At 36.3% G+C, this 19,160-nt stretch overlaps 2 protein-coding genes across 6 annotated transcripts in view; one reads left to right on the top strand and one right to left on the bottom strand.

The window, feature by feature from the left end:
- Positions 1-4,478: 4,478 nt before the first annotated feature.
- On the top strand, positions 4,479-5,419 carry LOC129727116 (PITH domain-containing protein GA19395). Its single transcript, XM_055684592.1, has 3 exons — positions 4,479-4,913; positions 4,979-5,083; positions 5,142-5,419. Exons 1-3 carry the CDS (start codon positions 4,597-4,599, stop codon positions 5,350-5,352), a joined length of 633 nt encoding a protein of 210 aa, XP_055540567.1. The 5' UTR covers positions 4,479-4,596; the 3' UTR covers positions 5,353-5,419.
- Positions 5,420-5,593: 174 nt separating this feature from the next.
- The window catches only part of LOC129727115 (GTPase-activating protein skywalker), a 121,441-nt gene continuing 107,874 nt past the window's right edge, over positions 5,594-19,160 (bottom strand). For 2 of the 5 annotated variants that reach the window (XM_055684588.1, XM_055684586.1), the window contains 9 exons: positions 12,154-12,278; positions 11,761-12,092; positions 11,532-11,700; positions 11,238-11,273; positions 10,369-10,455; positions 9,339-9,497; positions 9,054-9,274; positions 8,801-8,934; positions 5,594-8,146 (listed from right to left, as the gene is read on the bottom strand). In XM_055684588.1, the coding sequence (XP_055540563.1) occupies positions 8,136-8,146; positions 8,801-8,934; positions 9,054-9,274; positions 9,339-9,497; positions 10,369-10,455; positions 11,238-11,273; positions 11,532-11,700; positions 11,761-12,092; positions 12,154-12,278 (1,274 nt within the window). In that variant the 3' untranslated portion in view covers positions 5,594-8,135. The remainder of the gene's footprint in view (positions 8,147-8,800; positions 8,935-9,053; positions 9,275-9,338; positions 9,498-10,368; positions 10,456-11,237; positions 11,274-11,531; positions 11,701-11,760; positions 12,093-12,153; positions 12,279-19,160) is intronic. The other 3 variants (XM_055684590.1, XM_055684587.1, XM_055684591.1) reach the window with 3 other exon arrangements.

The following is a 19,160-nucleotide window of genomic DNA, read 5'->3' as shown; positions in this document are numbered from 1 at the left end:
ATAGGATATTTATAATTTGGAAAGTGTTATTGGTGAATTACTGAAACAGGATGTACGAGTCGCTAACATTTTTCGTAAGTAATCTGGTTAATTTAGTTTGATTTTAGACGGTACCGGCAGGCTCACTTATAACCGACTTTTTCTGCCACCGGTATTTTTTACAGGTGCGTTCGGTATTTTTGTTCATTTTTAAAGTTTCTTTCGGTAAATTTTACTGGCTGCTCGGTTTGGAACATTACCAAAAAGCTGCGAAAATTACCGACCGCTCGGTTGGTGGTTTCACAAACTGTTCGGTAATTTTCGGAAACACGAAGATGTCACCGAACGTTCAGCTGTTGAGATTCCGGTAAAATTTTACCGAATTCGGTGTTTTATTTTAAGTGTGTATCTCTTTCACACTTGAAGGGTTGCTTATATGCAAATGTAAGTAAAAATTTGTTCTGAACATTGAATTCATTTCAACGGATCCACCCGTGAACATATTTCTCTCGGTCTTTACTCGTAATTTATTCAGCCAAAAATTCGGCTCACCGAATAATGAGATATAGACTATTCGGTATTCTGAAAGTACTATTTGAGCAAGTCCACGCTACTTCGCAAATCGATTCTGATCGACCATTTCCGATTTTGCTGAAACTTTGCACAGTTGTTTCCAGTTAAAGAGATCATTCTACACTATGAGTTCTTCATGTAGACTCACGACTACTGTTTCAAAAGGGCCTATCCAAAAATGTGACTGATGAATGAAATATTTTGTATCAGAAAAAACGACTTGTTTGATTGAAATAGTGTCTTCAGCAAAGTTGTAGGTAATAAAATGGCGATTCAAAAAAAATATATACACGGTAAAAATATTTTTTTTCTGGGCCAAATAGTCCAAATTGTCACAAAATCTAAAATATTTAAAAAAGTATCATTTTCAAAAATCTAATTTTTTACACATTGAAGACGACGATATTAATTACTATCTGTCAAAACTTGGTGATGGTAAAATGAAAAAAAAAAGTTATGGACGTTTGAATATTTTGTCATTTTTACTCAATTTTTTTCGTATTTTTCTGTGTTTACTGGCCCTATTGGAAACTAATATGTGTAACTCAGCGACGATTCCCGCTATCAGACGGTTTTATAAATAAGACGCGTAGAGAGAGCTAGTTTCTGTACATGCAGACGACATGACGTACAAAGAAGAAACTCGTAAGTTAGTTGCGACTACTTGGAATACTTTATCACTTTCAAGTTTTGGATATTATTATCCTATAGTTTCCGCAGCTGCTTCGAACACTTTTTACCATCGAAAGGTCGAATACATTTAATTTTGTACGTAGTGTTATTCATGTTGTTTGCTGGACCTTAACACCAACAGTTGTTTCACTTAACCACTTACTTATTTATTCACTTCAAAACTGTTTTATGTATAGTTGTTGCTACTGCTAAGATGCCAATAACCAAAACGTAATGAAGTTACGCGCTTGTATGCATTTTTGCAGGGGAACATACAAGCAAGAGCCGTGTTGCATGTGTAAGCGAGACACCATCTGCTGTGTTTGTATTGATGCAGCATTTTTCATTTACCTTTTCAAGTAGTGAGTAAAAGTTTTGCAAGTAGTTGTAACTAGTGCTGGGACTTTTAACCGGATATATTCGTGATCCGGTTATCCGAAGCTCGGATCACGGATGTGTAAACGAATACTATTCGGATGTCCGGATATCCGGATAGGGATAGTCGGATATCCGGATATACTATCCGGATTTTTTTTCTAGCTTTTAAGCCCGTTCGAATGAAATGTAACGCGAAAAATGGCTTTTTCCACAATCCCCCATTCCCTCGTAAGTATTTATTTACATAATTCTCATTAAACTATGTTCAGATACAATATCCGGATATCCGACTATCCGAAAATCCGCACTTAAAATAATTTTCACGTCATAATTACCGGAAAAGTTATGTGAATATTTTCCACTGTCATTTTCACGTAGATTCTACGTGATTGTCATTTGAGTTCATCATGATCTGGTGAAATGATTTATCTTATGAATCTTATACAGCAGACATATGCATTTTATGTGACTTTCACGTAGAACTCAACTACCGGTAAAATGGAAAGCATTCGATTATCTGCTAGCTACTACGATTGATACAACGTAAAATTTTCAAATTTTGTTTCCCCGATTCTTAAGAGACGGCAAATAGTTTTTAGAAATTATAGAAATATTGCTTAATAAATCGCACGGCCATGCAAAATCGCCGATACGTAAATGAATCAAACGACATAAAAACGGACAAATATTACGACATTTGCCGGCGATAACTATTGTAAGCTGCAACTGTTTTTGTATAGGAAATTCCTCGACCTTTGAACTAAATCTGTGTGAAACCTGTAAGCTCCAGGCTCGATGTCAAATTCGTACGGTTTTTCGAAAGCTCACTTATTGGCAGGCCGTCGAGAAATTCTATTTTATTGTCAGAGACTGAGTTAGACAACAGCTTCGCCATTTTGATTTCTGTGTATTTTCACATAGAGAGTTCACGCGATACTTCATCTATGACATTCTGTTTGACGTTGGAAAGTTCACGTAGATACTACGTGATAAAACATAGTATGCATGTGATTTTCACGTAGATGTTATGTTTGTCACATAAATCATGCAAAATGACAGAAAATGAATAAGTACAGGAAATTTCACGTAACAATAATGTGAAAAATATTTTTCACGTTATAGTTACCGGAAAAGTTATGTGAGTATTTTCCACTGTCATTTTCATGTAGATTGTACGTGATTGTCATTTGAGTTTATCATGAACTGGTGAGATGATTTATCCTGTGAATCTTATTCAGTAGACATATCTATTTCATGTGAGTTTCACGTAGAATTCAATTACCGGTAAAGTGAAAAGCATTTGATTGTCTGATAGGTTCTACGTTTTATACAACGTATAATTTTCAATTGTGGTTTCCCAAATTCTTGAGGGACTAGGAATGGTTTTCAGAAAATATCCAAATATGTTGCTTGATAAGTCTCACGGGCATGCAAAATCGCCAATTCGTAAATGAATTAAACGACATACAAAATGGCAAAATGATATTGCGACATTCGCTGGCGATAATCACTGTTAGCTGCATCTGTTTATGTTCAGGAAATTCCTCGCAATTTGAACTGAATCTGTGTGATATCTCGATGCCGGATTCTTATGATTTTTTCTAAAGCTCACTTATTGGGAAGTCATCGAGGAATTCCTTCCATGTTCAAAGACAACATCAGACAACAGCTTCGCCATTTTGATTTCTGTGTATTTTCACACGGAGATTTCACGTAATACTTTATTCTGTTTGACGTTGCCAAGTTGACGTAGATGCTACGTGATAAAACATAGTATGCATGTGATTTTCACGTATATGTTATGTTTGTCACATAAATCATGCAAAATGACAGAAAATGAATAAGTACAGGAAATTTCACGTAACAATAACGTGCAAAATATTTTGAGTGTAGATACTCCCGTCGGTGTTTTTCCAAATCTGTATCATATTTCCAGTTCGCTAATTTTTCGTTTTCCCTACTGCACACATTGTCTCCTCAATGAACTTGAATGTTACCGGGTAAAAACCGTTGTTAAAAATAGAAATTAAGTTCGAATAATAAGTTAAACTTTTGCGTGTAGTTATAGCAGCTATTTGGCTGGGAAATAATATATTCAAACGTTCATAACTTTTTTGTTTTTCATATTACCATCACCAAGTTTCGACAGATAGTAGTACATATTGTTGTCTTCAATGCGTAAAACAATTAGATTTTTTAAAAAGGTACTTTTTAAGATACATATTTTAGATTTTGTGACAATTTGGAATGTTTAGCCCTGAAAAAATATATTTTTACGGTGTATATATTTGTTTTAGAAATGCAATTTTATTATCTACAACTTTGCTGAAGACACCATTTCAATCAAACACGTCGTTTTTCTGATACAAAATATTTCATTCATCAGTCACATTTTTGGATAGGCCCTTCTGAAACAGAAGAACTGATAGTGTAGAATGACCTCTTTATCAACTGGGAAGAACTGTGCAAAGTTTCAGCGAAATCGGAAAGGACATCCTAAAAAAATACACTAAAGTCGCTTTTTACGCGGGGAATTCATGCCGCGTAAAAAAAAACGCGTAAACAAACCGCGTGAATTCCGAAATCCGCGTAAAAAAACACGTTAATTCCGGAATCCGCGTAAAAAAAACCGCGTAAATTCCGGAATCCGCGTAAAAAGCGACCTTAGTGTACTTATTTTTATTTATTTTCCATGGAATGCCTCATTTGGTGCATCTCTAATTCAAACATTTATTGAAGTTTCAAAATATTGAGTTGGTTGGTCCATCAATTTCCCACTGTGCAGAATCTTTTGACCGTTTCCAAAATGAGCTTTCAGAGAGGAAGATCGACGCAGGCGACTCTCTGCGAGAAAAACCAGAAGGTATGAAAGCTTCACCACAAAATGAAATGTCATTTTACCGGTGATTGATACATTTGTTTTTGTTTTGTACCTTCGTTTGGAGCGCATAGTCTAGTTGCACAAGAAAAAATTGTCCTGTTTTAAAATCGTAAATGTCCCACAATCACTCACACGGTGGTGCCTGTGCCCACGAGGCGCTCGGAATCGAGGATGAGCTGGAGATGGGCATACAGTACAGTTTGTATGAGAAAATCGACATGCTCAATGTCGAGTGCCTTAACGAGGAAACGGAGGGCTCCGGTAAGACGGTGTTCAAACCTTACAATCAACGGCTGGATTTTGATAAGTTCGTTACCAGCGATGCGGACGAAGAGCTGCTGTTTAATATCCCCTTCACCGGAAATGTGAAGCTGAAAGGGATCATCGTCGTGGGTGCTAATGACGATAGTCATCCTCGGAAAATGAAGTTGTAAGTAACTGGATCCCTCGTAGAGACAATACATATGTACATGTTCATCCTGCTGTTTTTTGCAGATTTAAAAACAGACCAAAGATGACTTTTGATGATGTTAGTGCTTGCGCTGATCAGGAGTTCGAATTACAGCGAGATTCCAATGGGGTCATTGAATATTCCACCAAGTAAGATCTATAATTTCAGTCAAAACTAAGTAAAATTTACAAAATATTCACTTCCTAGGGTTGTCACTTTTTCGTCGGTGCACCATCTATCGATTCATTTCCCTACAAATTACGGAGATTCCAACACGACCGTGTACTACATCGGACTGCGGGGAGAGTTTAGCGAAGCGCATCATCACGGTGTAACTATTTGTACGTACGAGTCGAGACCGAACGTGGCCGATCACAAGAACAACGTTTTCGATTCAGTCAATCATCGGGTGCAGTGAGAATTGTTTATAAAGTTTTTTTGATAAAGTTTAACGTATTTATATCGTATTGGTTTATGTAACCAAATTGTTCCTTTTCTCATTCCGAAACATATACTAAAAAGAAAAAGGAATGAAACTGCCTCATTCAAGAATCATGGATGGCAAACAAATGAAAGTCTTTAACTACAAGGAAATGGAACCATTGAATATGATCTGAGACATTATTACGAGAAATTCAAACACACCTAACCCCGGAAAATGGTATAATCAGTTTCGACTTTATTATTTTGATCTGCTTTCAATGCTCTTTTTTCGACCATCTTGAAACGCCGGTAAAACTAGATATAAATAAATCATGATAGTACAAACACTATGCAGATAGCTAACATTGTAACAACTAATAATCCATAATAGTATAAAAAAATCACATTAACAAAGATTATGCGCCTGTACAGTAGGACAATAGATGCAAAATCCCTCTGTAGTTTTCGGTGTTCCCATAAACTCAATTTTTTTACATGTACGATTTCGTTAGTATGCGTTTTGTGGCAATTTCCGTAAACTTAGCAAAATGCGCGCAACATAACGCGGGTTTTAATTTTGACTGTCGGTTCGTCCTAAAATCAACAATTTGAACAACTGTCTCTATTCCTATATAGCATACAGTAATTAAAGCATTTCTATTGCATTATAAATACCCAATGTCCTTGCAGCGGTTTGGAAACACTAACTGTAGTCATTTGCGAGACGCTTTGTTCTGCGCTCTTTGCTTTCTATATAATACATAACATGCACACATCGAAATTCTAGCCGGCTAATTTTCTGCTTTTATGCCGAGACAGGAAGAATTAGTCATCTTTCCACCTAAAAGTACTCTAAGGTTACTGTACTACACAGCTCAAGCTTAGTGACAGCTCGGTACAACGACACGCAATGAATTAATGATTTCTATATATTCAGAGCATAACGAAGACTGAATGCAGTAAAACACCTAAAGGTAAAACTTCGCAAAACCCAGCCTGTGTGACGAACTGTTTAGATTATTATTGATATCTGCTGTTGCTAATGTCTTCCGTTTGCAATATAATGGATATATACGTGTTGTTAACATCGATGTTTTAGAACACACGGAAATTAATGTTATATTTTTTACTGAGACCAACGCGAAGCATACTCATTAAAAGCTATGCATGTTCGATAAATGTATCCGGTTCTGCGACGGTGCGCAGTGTCGTGTGAATGTTCCTATTTCCACTTCATTGAATCACTTCCGTTTTGCTAACAGTTTTGCTTCCTCTTGTAGGTCCGATTCGAATTGGATTCAAATAGGCTTCGAGGGAATTATTGCTCTTGCTATTTTTCGGCAACGCTACCTTAAGGCTACTGTTGGGTCGCTAAGCAGCCAACCAACGGCTCCCGTGTGTGGTCCAATTCATTCCTACAGCGTTATTGTTTTCTGTCTGGTTGTTAAATAGCTAAATACAAATAGTATATACTGTATCTTGTAAATCTAAGTGTAACATTTTGATCAAGCTGCTGAATATATGTTGTTTTTTACTAAACAATTTGTTACTTTTAATTTCCTTCGAGTCTACACAGTTGCTGTGCTTTATTTCGTTTCAATGGGGCATATCTGATCGGTTGATACCTTGCTAGAGAAAGAGAGGAAGGTTTATTTTCTAGCATCGAAGACGCTTACGAAAGGTTCACAAAATAATGAACAAAGCTAATTGCATCAAATCAGCAATTATTAGATTTAAAATAAAAAGATCTTCAATAGGCTCGCACATTCCTTATTTGGATGGTTTTTCGTTCTCTGGACTCTATTACATAAGATAAGTCGAAATTTCGTATTAGGGAAATGAAACATGACTGTATCAAAAACTTTCAAGCAGTCGAGCTGTCCAAGATTCATCTGGTTTACCGTTATATCCACATTACTCGATCGAGTAAAGTGACTCTCGACTTGCCTTATGTAATAAGACCCTCTGTGTTTCTTTTTTTATGAACACATGAAAGTTACAAACTAATGTGCCGCCAACAGCCGAAGCATAATTGTTTCGTCTCTCAAAAGTATATAAAATTCATGAAATAAAATTTGAAATTTCAATTCTGAAGACAGAGTTTGAAACATGCTTGCCAGCTAACGGTACCTAAGCGCATTACAAGCTAATCGATCAAGTTTCGTTGTATTCGTTTACTATCCTCAATCGATACCGTATTGGAATGTGTGTTTGTTTGAGAGAGAAAGTTGCATTTGACGCGAAAAGCGAATTATATCAGGAAAAGTAACACTCAATAGACTACAGGCTTTGCAGTTACAACCGCGTAAACAATAACGGAAAGTATTATATATCTGCAGGGTATTTCGCTGAAGTATATGGCATTCATTGTAAGTTTAAATGTTACAACATCTGTTAATGACTTGACAAATATATGTTCGTTGCATCAATACCGGTCAAAAATTTACTCAAGCACACACTCATACATCGTTAACCCATTCACGCACGCACGTTTTAACACACAGTTTGAACAAACAAACGTTATTTTTTACATCGATGAAAAGTTCCATCACTTACTAGCCGAACAGGCGCAGCCATTATTACGAAAACGTATCTTGTTTATCTTAGTATCGACAAAAAATAGCTTTTTATTCAAGCGTTGTTATATTGATGGATTTGGTTTACCGTTTTACTCGCCTTCGCATCTCATTTCAAAAAACGAAACAAAATTAACATCTTATTTCTAGAGTCACCTATGTGATAGTAATAATCTTCTCTTCTATATGTATATCTGAACTGTTATTCACACTCTTAAAAGAGAGAAAGAGAGAAAGAAAAAAGAACATGAAAAGAAAGAGAAAATTCTTGTTCAATAATTTAGTTCGTCAAACGAAAAGCTATCTTATGAATTATTTGTCACGTGACATTCACTCTAATAGTCACTATGATGTTGCGTAAGGATTCCCCATCCGATATCTCGTCACGTTTTGACTTCGTACAACAAAGGAAACAATTGATATCATTCGATCGGTTGTTAGGTGGGTTTTGAAATTGTTAATAGGGGTTACTGTTCATTCCCTTTAGATTTTTTTTACGATTAGGAGGAGTTGTTCAGTTGATGCACGGGGGTTACATGCATTTAACCTCTCAAAATGTTCACACAGTAATTGTAAACCGAGGAGTACGTTAAGATGTTGCAAGCAAACAAAACTGAAAATTAATACAGGTTGTTAGGAAGTTTGACTCCCATGCTGATCAAATGGAGACCAATTCACGTACACATACATAGAAAATACTAAAATACAGAGACGGTCCGGTTGGTGTTGGTTGGTTGCATGGTTTACACAGCCCAATCAGGTTGGATGCAATGTTGGATTAACCAGGAGTATGCGGTTATGCTAGCAGTGCAAGTACTAATGCAACGAGAAGGAGCCAGACTTTGTATGCGCTTGCAGCTCACGCACCTACAAAACCGTACACTTCGAGCACTCTTATCTCGAAATCCCCGGTGGCGCACAGCGGCGGATTGTTGAACGTTTGGCAGCGGTCCGTTTTTCCGAAACGGATGTTCTCGTCCATCCAGATTGCTTGTCCCTCACTGCAAAGAAGAATGTACGGCTTTAGTTGGTAAAAAAAGAATATACCACTTTTTAGTGTGTTCAAAGTGAAGTGTATAGAGAGTGGAAAGTGTCAACAAAGTAATTGATTTCAACTCACCCGCCACCAATCGTGATCATTTTAGAATCGGCGGCCATAAACAGCTCCGAGCCATGACCGAGTCCTTTGTCGCCCTCAATGCCAACCCAGGGATACTTTGCGCGTTCGGGATAAAGCGAAAACAGGAAAGTTTCGCCGGTACCGAAATATGCCTGCCTTTGGCCGCGGTCGTCCTTAAGATTACGCTCGAACCATCGTGACGAACAGTAGGCTCCGAATACCTGAAATGAAAGAATAGAACGTTTTACTTGAACTAACTTGCTAACCGGATCGTTATAGTATTACCTCGTTATTACAGGTTTTGATCATCAGCAGTGTAGGCTCATGCTGTTCGACTCGTACATAGAACGTTGTCAGCGAGCAGCCATGCTCCTCCGTTGTGTACAGCAGTACAGGCTGATACATTGTTATTCTAACTGGCAGCCAGGACCAAAGTGTGAAAAGCTATTAAAGAAAAGCAAACGGATTAATGTAATGGTCAAACTTTGTCTTGGCTATCGTGCAATGCATTAGAACATCAGTATGAAATATTGAAAAGCATGGATAAGGACAGAAAACTCAGTGTAGTTTTTAGACTACTATTGAGATAGATACTCATAGAAGCTTCGTTTAGTTCGTAAACTATTAGCTGCAAGTAGAAGCCTTAATTTATTTAATTATTTTATAATGACTTCTAGACCAGAGATTTGTCTGGTCATTCATTTTCAACCGAATTGACGTAGGGGCCCCGCACTGCACAATTTTGCTTGTAGAATATTACTAAAACAAAACGTCGTTCTACATATGACAATTTCTATTGATTTGAGTCCAAACATACGGCAAGTAAACGAACCTGAAAATATCCAGCTGTTTCCCGAGCGACTGCAAATATGATTGACAGAATCTAATAATAAATTCATCTAACAAATCTATTTTCTTTCATTCGAGTAAGCAGTTACGACTGAATGAAGCTCCTGTTGATCCTTGCATGTTTTCTAGTATATTTTAAGCTAAATACATTCAAACCAACATTGGGTAAAATAATTGTTGTATCAAAGAGAAGAGCTTTTTTAAAAATAATATAACTCAATGGTTTCATTGAAAAAGATCGAGACATGCTTTGTTTGAAAATGAAAAAAAAAAACACATCAGAAACTGCGAAGAAGTTTTGCAACATACAAGTAAAACAAACATATCAGCCAACATTATTCATATAGGAAGGTAAAAAAAATCATAACAGTTATGAGCTTTCCCCGCAATCGATAAAAAGCAATACTGCAAACGGGGTTCTACGCTGGGTACGGTACGAACTCTGATTACGATTAGTAACACTTACGTCGTCCTGATCACAAACTTTACTCTTTATTGCTTGAGTCGGAAAAACACCCATTGACAACACTCGCACGTCGGGGGAATGGGCACCCTAGCGAAACCAAGCCGCCGCCGCCCACACCCCGTACAATTGGAGTGGAATCCGTGGGTGGAATTATTAGTTGACACAGTTTAGGGTTTTGATGATAATCGAGATTTGTTTTCGGAATGTGTGCATATTCATGTTAGTAGGGATAGTTAAAAGGAAAAATAATGAGTCGAATCGAATCGATCGGCGGGAAATGGATTGTGGTGACGGGTGTTTATTGTCGATTTCATTTATCGTGGTTAGGCGCGACGGTGGAGAGTTAATTGATTGGTGTTGATTTCCATTGAAAGCAGCGTGAATTGGAGAGAAAGAGAGAATAAGATTAGACAGGGTAAGATGAAGTTAGATTACGACACAATCAGCAATTTGAGAATCAGATACCGGATCGAGTGTATTACCACAGATACCAGATCGAATGAATAATGAGTATTTTCTTTCCTTGCGAATAACATCAATCGAAACGTTTAGGTATGTATGTCAATCGATATCTTGTCGCAGGTGTAATGAATGGGGTTAGGTAACATATATCAGAGCAGCTACGCAATACATGATACTAACTAAAAAGTGCAGCGTAAGGGTGTGGAGCCAGTCTTAATTGCTGATGAGTGAAACCGTTCAGATATTTATAAATATGATGTCAAGATCAACATTTAATCTCCTCGTCTCAGACAAATTAATTACTTGAACAAGAATTAGCTAACATCAAACTATTCAAAGATAACACAGTTTGGTTTAGTGGCAAACCACACGTAAAAGGTCTGTTAGTATTGAAACTGTACCCCTACCATTGCCCGACACGACTGTCGATCACTCTTCACCTTCTAGAAAGTATTTCAACAACGTAATGGTTTTGGATTTGCACGGTAGAAAATTGAAACGATAAATAACGTTCGACGGAAAACCGGAAGAAAGAGAAAAATAAATTGTTGAATCCGGCAATTGTGTAATGACACTATCAGGTAAAGGTTAACGTAAGCAAGGATATAAATCTGGTGTGAGATCAATGACGCTTTTAATTAATGGAAACTGCGTTTCGTTCGTACGACATTTGAAAACTAATATAGGATGTGTGCACTTACCTCTCTGATAGTTAGCGTATGTGACATCATTTGTACGTTGACTTGTGATTGACTCGTAGGTAAATTATCGCTAGAACGCGACCTTACCATCTGCTTCGAACCACTAAGAACTGACTTACTCTTCAGTACCATTTCAGTCTTAAGAAAAATCCTAGATATGTAGGTTGAACTAAAATGCAAAGAAAAACAGTGAATAACACTAGCGGATAGGTTCCGAAATAAATCTTACCTAAGTGCTCTTATACTAAAAGCCGTCCGCAGCAGTTTGGTCGGCGAGACCGGGATGTTCTTGCAGAACTTGGGCAGGGCGTTGTCGATGTCGTTCTTGATTGTGTCCGCGTCCCACTCGGAGTTGGTGGCGGACGAGTGCTTGTGAAACAGTATCAGTATCGCCAGCGAAACACGATAGAACACCTTGATGCCCTCGTGAAAGAAACAGTCCATCACCCGTACCAGGTGCGGGAAGGGAAGCCCGCCCAGCACCCACCAGCACCAGTCCATGAAAATTCGTTCCGACTTCTGGCCTGGGCATAATCTCGTTAAATACAGTACTGCGGATTTCTGAAAACAGGATCAATAAATAATTGATTTGAATGACCAGCAGATTTGGCATAACACCTACCGCATGTTTTTTGGCAATTTGCATCACAGTCTTCCAGGTGACTTCGTACAGTAGCTTCGTCTGTGTGATAAACACTTTATCTTTGGGTGCCACCAGGCTCGCCATGCAGTGGTAGCATTCTTCCTCTGAAAAATAAAATGGAGAAATCGGTACTTGAGCATTCTGTTTATTGATTTATGATTGAACATTCTTTTTGAAACCCACGTACCCAAAACTTTTTCGGAAAACCAAATGAATTTACTTGGACACCACCTACTTCGTAAAAGTTTAACTCATAAATCCTCATTGCAAAGTCAAGAACAGTAAATAAAATTTTAGCATAGCATATTTGATTTGTGGCCCGCGATTGATCATAATCAGCTGAGCAATTCCACAAAAAAATGGGCAACCAATTTATTCGACCATTTTTTATTTGCCTGAAACTTCGCATAGATGTTTGTATGGACACAAGATACCATTTTGTGCGATTGGTTTAATTTGTTGGAACACGACTCATTTTTGGGAAGATATCGAAAAATACTATTTTGGGAAGGTATTGATGGTTGCAAATATTTTTAGAACCATATTTAGAGTATATTTAGAGTCTTAGGCGAAGCTGTAAATAATAATTTTGTCTTTCCAGAAAAAATATACACTCCATAAAATAAACTTTTTTTTAAAAAAAAAGGGCAAAATAAAAAAAAAATAAGTATCTAAAATAGCTCATTTTTCAAAAATCCCATTCTTTTATAAAGACTGCGAAAAATTACCTAAACAATGGAATCAGTCTCTTCATTGAGAAATCAGAGTAAAAAAAATATGATTTTTCGGAAACAATTTTTTTTTCGAAGGGCATATTTTTTTTTGGAAGGACAAAATTATTATCTACAACTTTGCCGAAGACACTATGCCAATCGAAAAAACCGTTTAGGCTATGAAAATATTTTAAATTTCCAATACAGCACTATAGGAGAGTTCATTTTTAATTTGCCTTTAAACTTTTTTTTTATCAAAAAAAAATATTTTTTTTTCATAGTGCATTTTTTTGGAAAGACAAAATTATTATCTACAACTTTGCCGAAGACGGCACCTCGATCACACAAACCGTATTGGCTCTGAAAATATTTGTAATCATCAATACCTTCCCAAAATAGTACCTTTCAAAAGCTTCTCAAAAATGAATCGTGTACCACAAACTTAAACCAATAGCTCAAAATGGCATCTTTTGCCCATAAAAACTTCTATGACAATTGAAAAAAAAAATATTCAAACTAGGACATTTATTGTGGAACTGCTCAGCTATTTAAAATGATGCCTGGAAATAGCAAATCATTCTCAGTGTACAACACCTTGTGATCTTACTTTTAAATGAACCATAATGTGGCTGGCCACGCCCAGTTGAAGAAAGGATTTTAGGAACGTTTGTTTGGTACTAGAGCTGCTACTAGTAACCGAGGAATACTCTGCATCATCCACAAGTGTCAAAGGATGGGACTAGTGTTACTGGAAGAGACTAATATAAATCCACCTAGATTAGTGGTGTGATCCAGTTCATTAAGGCTGACAATGTGTGCAGCAGGGGGAGCGATAAATAAGCGAACTGGGAATATGATAGTGGTGTGATCTTTATTTAATAAATGCGGGCATATTATGGATACATCGTGATCTCTGGGCAACCGGCCACCCGGAGACATTAAGTTTGAAACCGCGTAACAATCACTGCATCGGTATACCTCAATAACTTCGGCTACCTAACAATCGCTATTCATCCGTCTCGCACAAAACCACGCATTTCAATCTGTGCGCATTTGCGGCTTTATAGAACGCAAGCCAAACTTTATACAGCAGCCGGACACATTACATTTATTCCGACGATGTCGGTGCGGCGGTAACGTAGGCAATCGAAAGTTTCACTAGTGGGTACATGTTTGAGTGTCGACACAGCACAAATCTTGAAAAATAATTTGTACTTATTTTACTGAGCGCACTGAATCCGTTGCCTTTTACTAATTTTATCGAGGAAATCGGTGACAAAATTCAATAAGTGCAAAGCTTTATTGAGCGAATAATTCAAAAATGCATAAGAACCAGTCGTGCTACCCGAACTCCTTCAAAACAGATAGGATAGGTGAGCCAGTTATGGCAAGTGCACCAGTTATGGCTATATCGTATAAGCGCAATGTTACCAGTTATGGTAATACTCCATTTAAACTCCATATACTATAACTGGTTCATGCCATAACTGGTAGGAATTTTTTTTGAGGTATTGCCATAACCGGTACTCCTCCTCTAATGAAATCATAACTTATAAACCTGAACATCTGAAGAAACAAAAAACAAACCCCACGAAGTTTTCAAATGAAGCGGGCAAAATTTTTACGCGTTGGTCATGGTGATGCGATAATGAAACTTGCCCTGACATTAAATGTCTGTTGTGATTATGCACACTAGACTGGGGCACGGTTATATGGGAAAAAAGCGATGGTGTTATTTTTTCGCTCCCATGCACTTTTCGTGTTCCTCATGCGTCCTATAACAACTGTGTAACTTTTCAGATCGATCGGTGGAACTTTTTTTTAACTATTTTTTAAGTTTCCATACGATTTTTTAAGGGAAATTCCACTTTTCAAAACTTATTCTATAGAGATGTCCAGTTGGCATCTAAAAATTTATCGATACATGATATTCTACTCAATTGTTATGATGTCGTCATTGGTCTCCCATGGAAAAGAAGGTGTCTAGTATCGGCATTTTATCCTGGCGAAACAATATGATCCAAGAATGAAACAAGCTGGTCAAGTCATTTTCTCGCGAACGTTACAATTTAGAGCAATGCAGACGTTGGGAAAGTTTTAACGTTAAAAAAAACACTTCATTTGCCATGAACAAATCCATGATGAATTCTCCTATAAGTGATTTACAAAAAAATATATTTTAGAAAAATCAATATTTTTGATCACCGTCGTTGGCAAAGTTTCCCAAATAGCATGACAAAAATCTTTGCTGAAGGCACAGTGACTTTTTTCGTAAAAAAAATAATTAACACCTAATTATTATAAAATAAAGTCTGCTGTAATATATAAAAATACCACAAAAGATCAAAATAATGGTCACAGTGGTCCAAATCTTACAAAAAAAAAACATATATATATATATATATATATATATATATATATATATATATATATATATATATATATATATATATATATATATATATATATATATATATATATATATATATATATATATATATATATATATATATATATATATATATAAAAGTCTGATGTTGTTTTGAAAAATGAGTGATAATATCAAAGGTGGTATAAAAAGCTTTTTGTTATGTTATTTTGAAAAATTTCGCCAAAGACAGAGGTCAAAAATATTGATTTTTTTAGAATATATTTGTTTTACCTTACTTGTAGGGAAATTCATCACAAATCTGTTAATATTAAAGTAAAGGTATTATTTTACTCTAAAATTTTCCCGAAGACACCACTGCCCTAAAATGTAATGTTCGCGAGAAAATGACTTTTAACCAGCTTTTGTCATTTCTAGACCACAGTGCGAAGGTAAGTCTGTCTGTATGTGGGAATGGAATTTTGTGACTACACCTGCTTCATGTACCTAAAGCTGGAAGTACAAAATAGCAGAACAATTTACGAAAATAGCATTTTAAACCAACAAACATTTCTAAAACGGTCAAAACAATGTAATGCTCAATTTTTTCAAAGACATAATGGAGCTTTAAACTCAGCGTTACGGCATTTAATGAGCACTAAATTTTCATGCTATTGCTTTTTTTTCAGCTGACTTTGTTCTTCCAGCTTTAGGGACAAACCCACCTGCTTCTGGAAAAGAGCGTGCTGCGCGATTGAGCTGGAATTTTGTGTGGGAACTTTTTTCGAGAAAACAAATCTTTTGAGACCTACTACTAAACGAAATTCGAAAAGATGATTTCCATTGGCATAAACAACAATTTGAATGTTGTTTTCGAATTGACTACGCGCCGGTAATTCCAAACAGCGCGTGCGTTGCACGGTAAGTGGTATCGCTAATGATAGCTCCTCCCATCGCGTCTGCAACGCAATTCATATTGAGAGTGAGTGATGTGAGCGCGCCTAACCACTGTTCTCATAATCCCGGTTTGTTAAATGATAGTAATTGATTCAGGTTCTCTCTGTCTCAACCTGCATTTTTCAAAACTTACCTTTTTTTTTATAAACCACCTCCCTTAAAATAAATTTTGAAGTAATAACTGGGTTTCGATTTAAGTCATGAATCTCTAATTTAGAACGAAATGTTTTATACTCGTTCCAACGTTTCAGCACTTGTCAGTGCCTTCATCAGGGGAAACAAATTTATGTTCGATTTACGTCATATCATGGAAAGCCCATCTAGAGCAAAAACAATAGTATAAAGTAAAAACAATGAACAAACACAGTACAAAGCACTGTAAAACAAACATTTTTTTAATAGAGAGGGAACTTAGTAATGGTTCAATTATTGATATATATATATATATATATATATATATATATATATATATATATATATATATATATATATATATATATATATATATATATATATATATATATATATATGTAATTCAGAAATTATATAGTGTGTTCTGTCACAACCGGTGACATATCAACACTATCATATTATTAATAGAATTTCAATACTTTCGCAGTCATGTGAACGTAGTTGTAGGAAAATTCCAAACCTACTTGTCGTCAAGTAAAAAATGAATAATTAAAATTAAACCCAAACTTAAACTTATAACTATCTTACTAATTATAAAGTATTATAAAGTGAGCTAATCGATTTTTTTGCCTGTCTCCTAGAAAGGTATAGCAATCACTTGCAAAACCGAAAGTATAAAAGTGCTCCAAAGGGCCGAAAGGCATATATCACTCGACTCAGCTCGACGAGCTGAGCATTTTCTGTATGTGTGTGTGTGTGTGTGTGTGTGTGTGTGTGTGTATGTGTGTGTGTATGTGTATGTGCAGATTTTTATTCTCACTCACTTTTCTCAGAGATGGCTGGACCGATTCTCATGAAATTAATTGCAAATGAGAGCTCTTGTTGCCCCATAAGACCCTATTAAATTTCATTGTAATCGGATTTTTAGTTTAGAGGTTATGTGTCAAAATGTAAAAATCATGAAACATCATTATCTCGAAAACTACACAACCAATTTGAGCAAAATTGGTTCCAAATGAACGGGCTACCTAAAAACCCTTAACTTTTGAATTTTAAAAAGATTGGACATGTGGTTCAAAAGTTATGGAAAGAAACGTGTTCTAGAGACCGTTTAATCTCACTCATGTTTCTCAGAGATGGCTGAACGGATTTTCATAAAATCAGTGTCAAATGGAAGGTCTAGTTGCCCCATAAGACCCTATTGATTTGTTTTACAATCGGACTATTACTTTGCCTGTTATGTTTAAAAATGTGAAATTCAGCTATGAAAAGGAACATATTCCGAAAACTACTTGGACTCACTCACTTTTCTCAGAGATGGCTGACCCGATTTCCACAAAATAAGTGTCAACTAATAAGTCTAGCTGCCTCGTAACACCCTATTGAATTTTACTGTAATCGGACTGTAACTTCGTCTGTAAAGTACCAAATTGTGAAAATCACGAAACTTCATTATATCAGAAACTACCCAACCGATTTGATCAATATTAATATCAGATGAGCGGGCTAGTTAAGGGTTAACTGATGAATTATGATTGAACACGTGGTTTCAAAGTTTGGCTGCCCTATACGTTCCCATTTCATTTGATTATAATTGAACTTAAGCCACCGTTATGTATTAAATTGTTAATAAAACAACGGAAGTCTATTATTTCAAAGATTACATGACTTATTTGAACATAACTAGTGTCATACGAACGAGTCATCTCTCAAACTTACAAATAACAAACTTCATAACAATTTGATATGTGGCTCAAAAGTTATGGAAAGAAAAGAAATTTAAAGACTATTGAAAACTATACCTGCTTTGATCGATATATGTGGCCTCAACATAATTTAAATGTGGTATCGTACTATTTGAACGTTCCAAATTCATTGATTCCTTGCGATGTGTTTCAGATCTGCAAATGCACGACGAATCGGCCATAGGATATGATCAAAGTCAAATAACAAATCGTTTAAAATGATTGGTTTTATCGAAATGACAACATCCTCGACTTTTGGCTTCTGTACATCGCATTAATGCTGAATATATTCATATTGGGTGGTATTCGGTCATTTTCAGCAGATTTTCTGGCATCAATCTGACACCGGGAATACTCATATTGGGAGGTATTTAGTTATTTTGGTTGTTTTCCAGAAACTAAAAGTGCTCATCTTTAACTTTAAAATGGTGTCCAGGGTCAATGTTTGGTTTCTATGCATCATTTCGATTACGGATATATCCATATTGAGTATTATTCGGTCATTTTCGACTGTTTCCTAGAAGTTGCCATTTAGCAATTTAAAACGGTGCCTGAGGTCAATTGTTAGCTTATTGCATCATTCTGGTTCCAGAGATACTCATATTACCATCGGTTATTTTAGGCTGTTTTTCACAAACCGGAAGTCGCCATCTTGGATTTCAAATCGGTTCTCAAGATAATTTCTGGCCTCTGAGCGTCATTCTGGTTGAAGAAACACCAATATTGGGTGTTATTCGATCATTTTCGGCTGTTTCCCAGGAACCGGAAGTCGCTAACCTAGAATCTAAAATGGGGTCTGTGGTTTATTTCAGCTGCTGTGTATCAATTCTAGATCCGGAGATACTCATGTTAGACGGAAATCGGCCATTTTTGGTTGTTTTCCAGAAACCAGAAAATGCCATCCCAAAATTCATAATGGTATCTGAGGTCAATTTTTAGCTTCTTGCAACATTCTTGCTTGGGAGATACTCATATTGGGTGGTATTTGGTCGCTTTGGGTTGTTTTTCAGAAACCGAAAGTCGTCGTTTTATTCTTAAAAATTGCCTGTGAAATCAATTTTTGTCATCTGG

Source organism: Wyeomyia smithii, chromosome 3 (genome assembly GCF_029784165.1).
Source record: "Wyeomyia smithii strain HCP4-BCI-WySm-NY-G18 chromosome 3, ASM2978416v1, whole genome shotgun sequence".
NCBI lineage: Eukaryota > Metazoa > Arthropoda > Insecta > Diptera > Culicidae > Wyeomyia > Wyeomyia smithii.
This window is presented reverse-complemented; position numbering and strand designations above follow the sequence as displayed.

Bases quoted from the DNA above. Each gene is read 5' to 3' on its own strand.
- LOC129727116 (XM_055684592.1), top strand. From the start codon at position 4,597: ATGTCCCACAATCACTCACACGGTGGTGCCTGTGCCCACGAGGCGCTC. The intron at 4,914-4,978 runs GTAAGTAACTGG...TGTTTTTTGCAG, and splicing joins CATCCTCGGAAAATGAAGTT to ATTTAAAAACAGACCAAAGA. The intron at 5,084-5,141 runs GTAAGATCTATA...TTCACTTCCTAG, and splicing joins GTCATTGAATATTCCACCAA to GGTTGTCACTTTTTCGTCGG.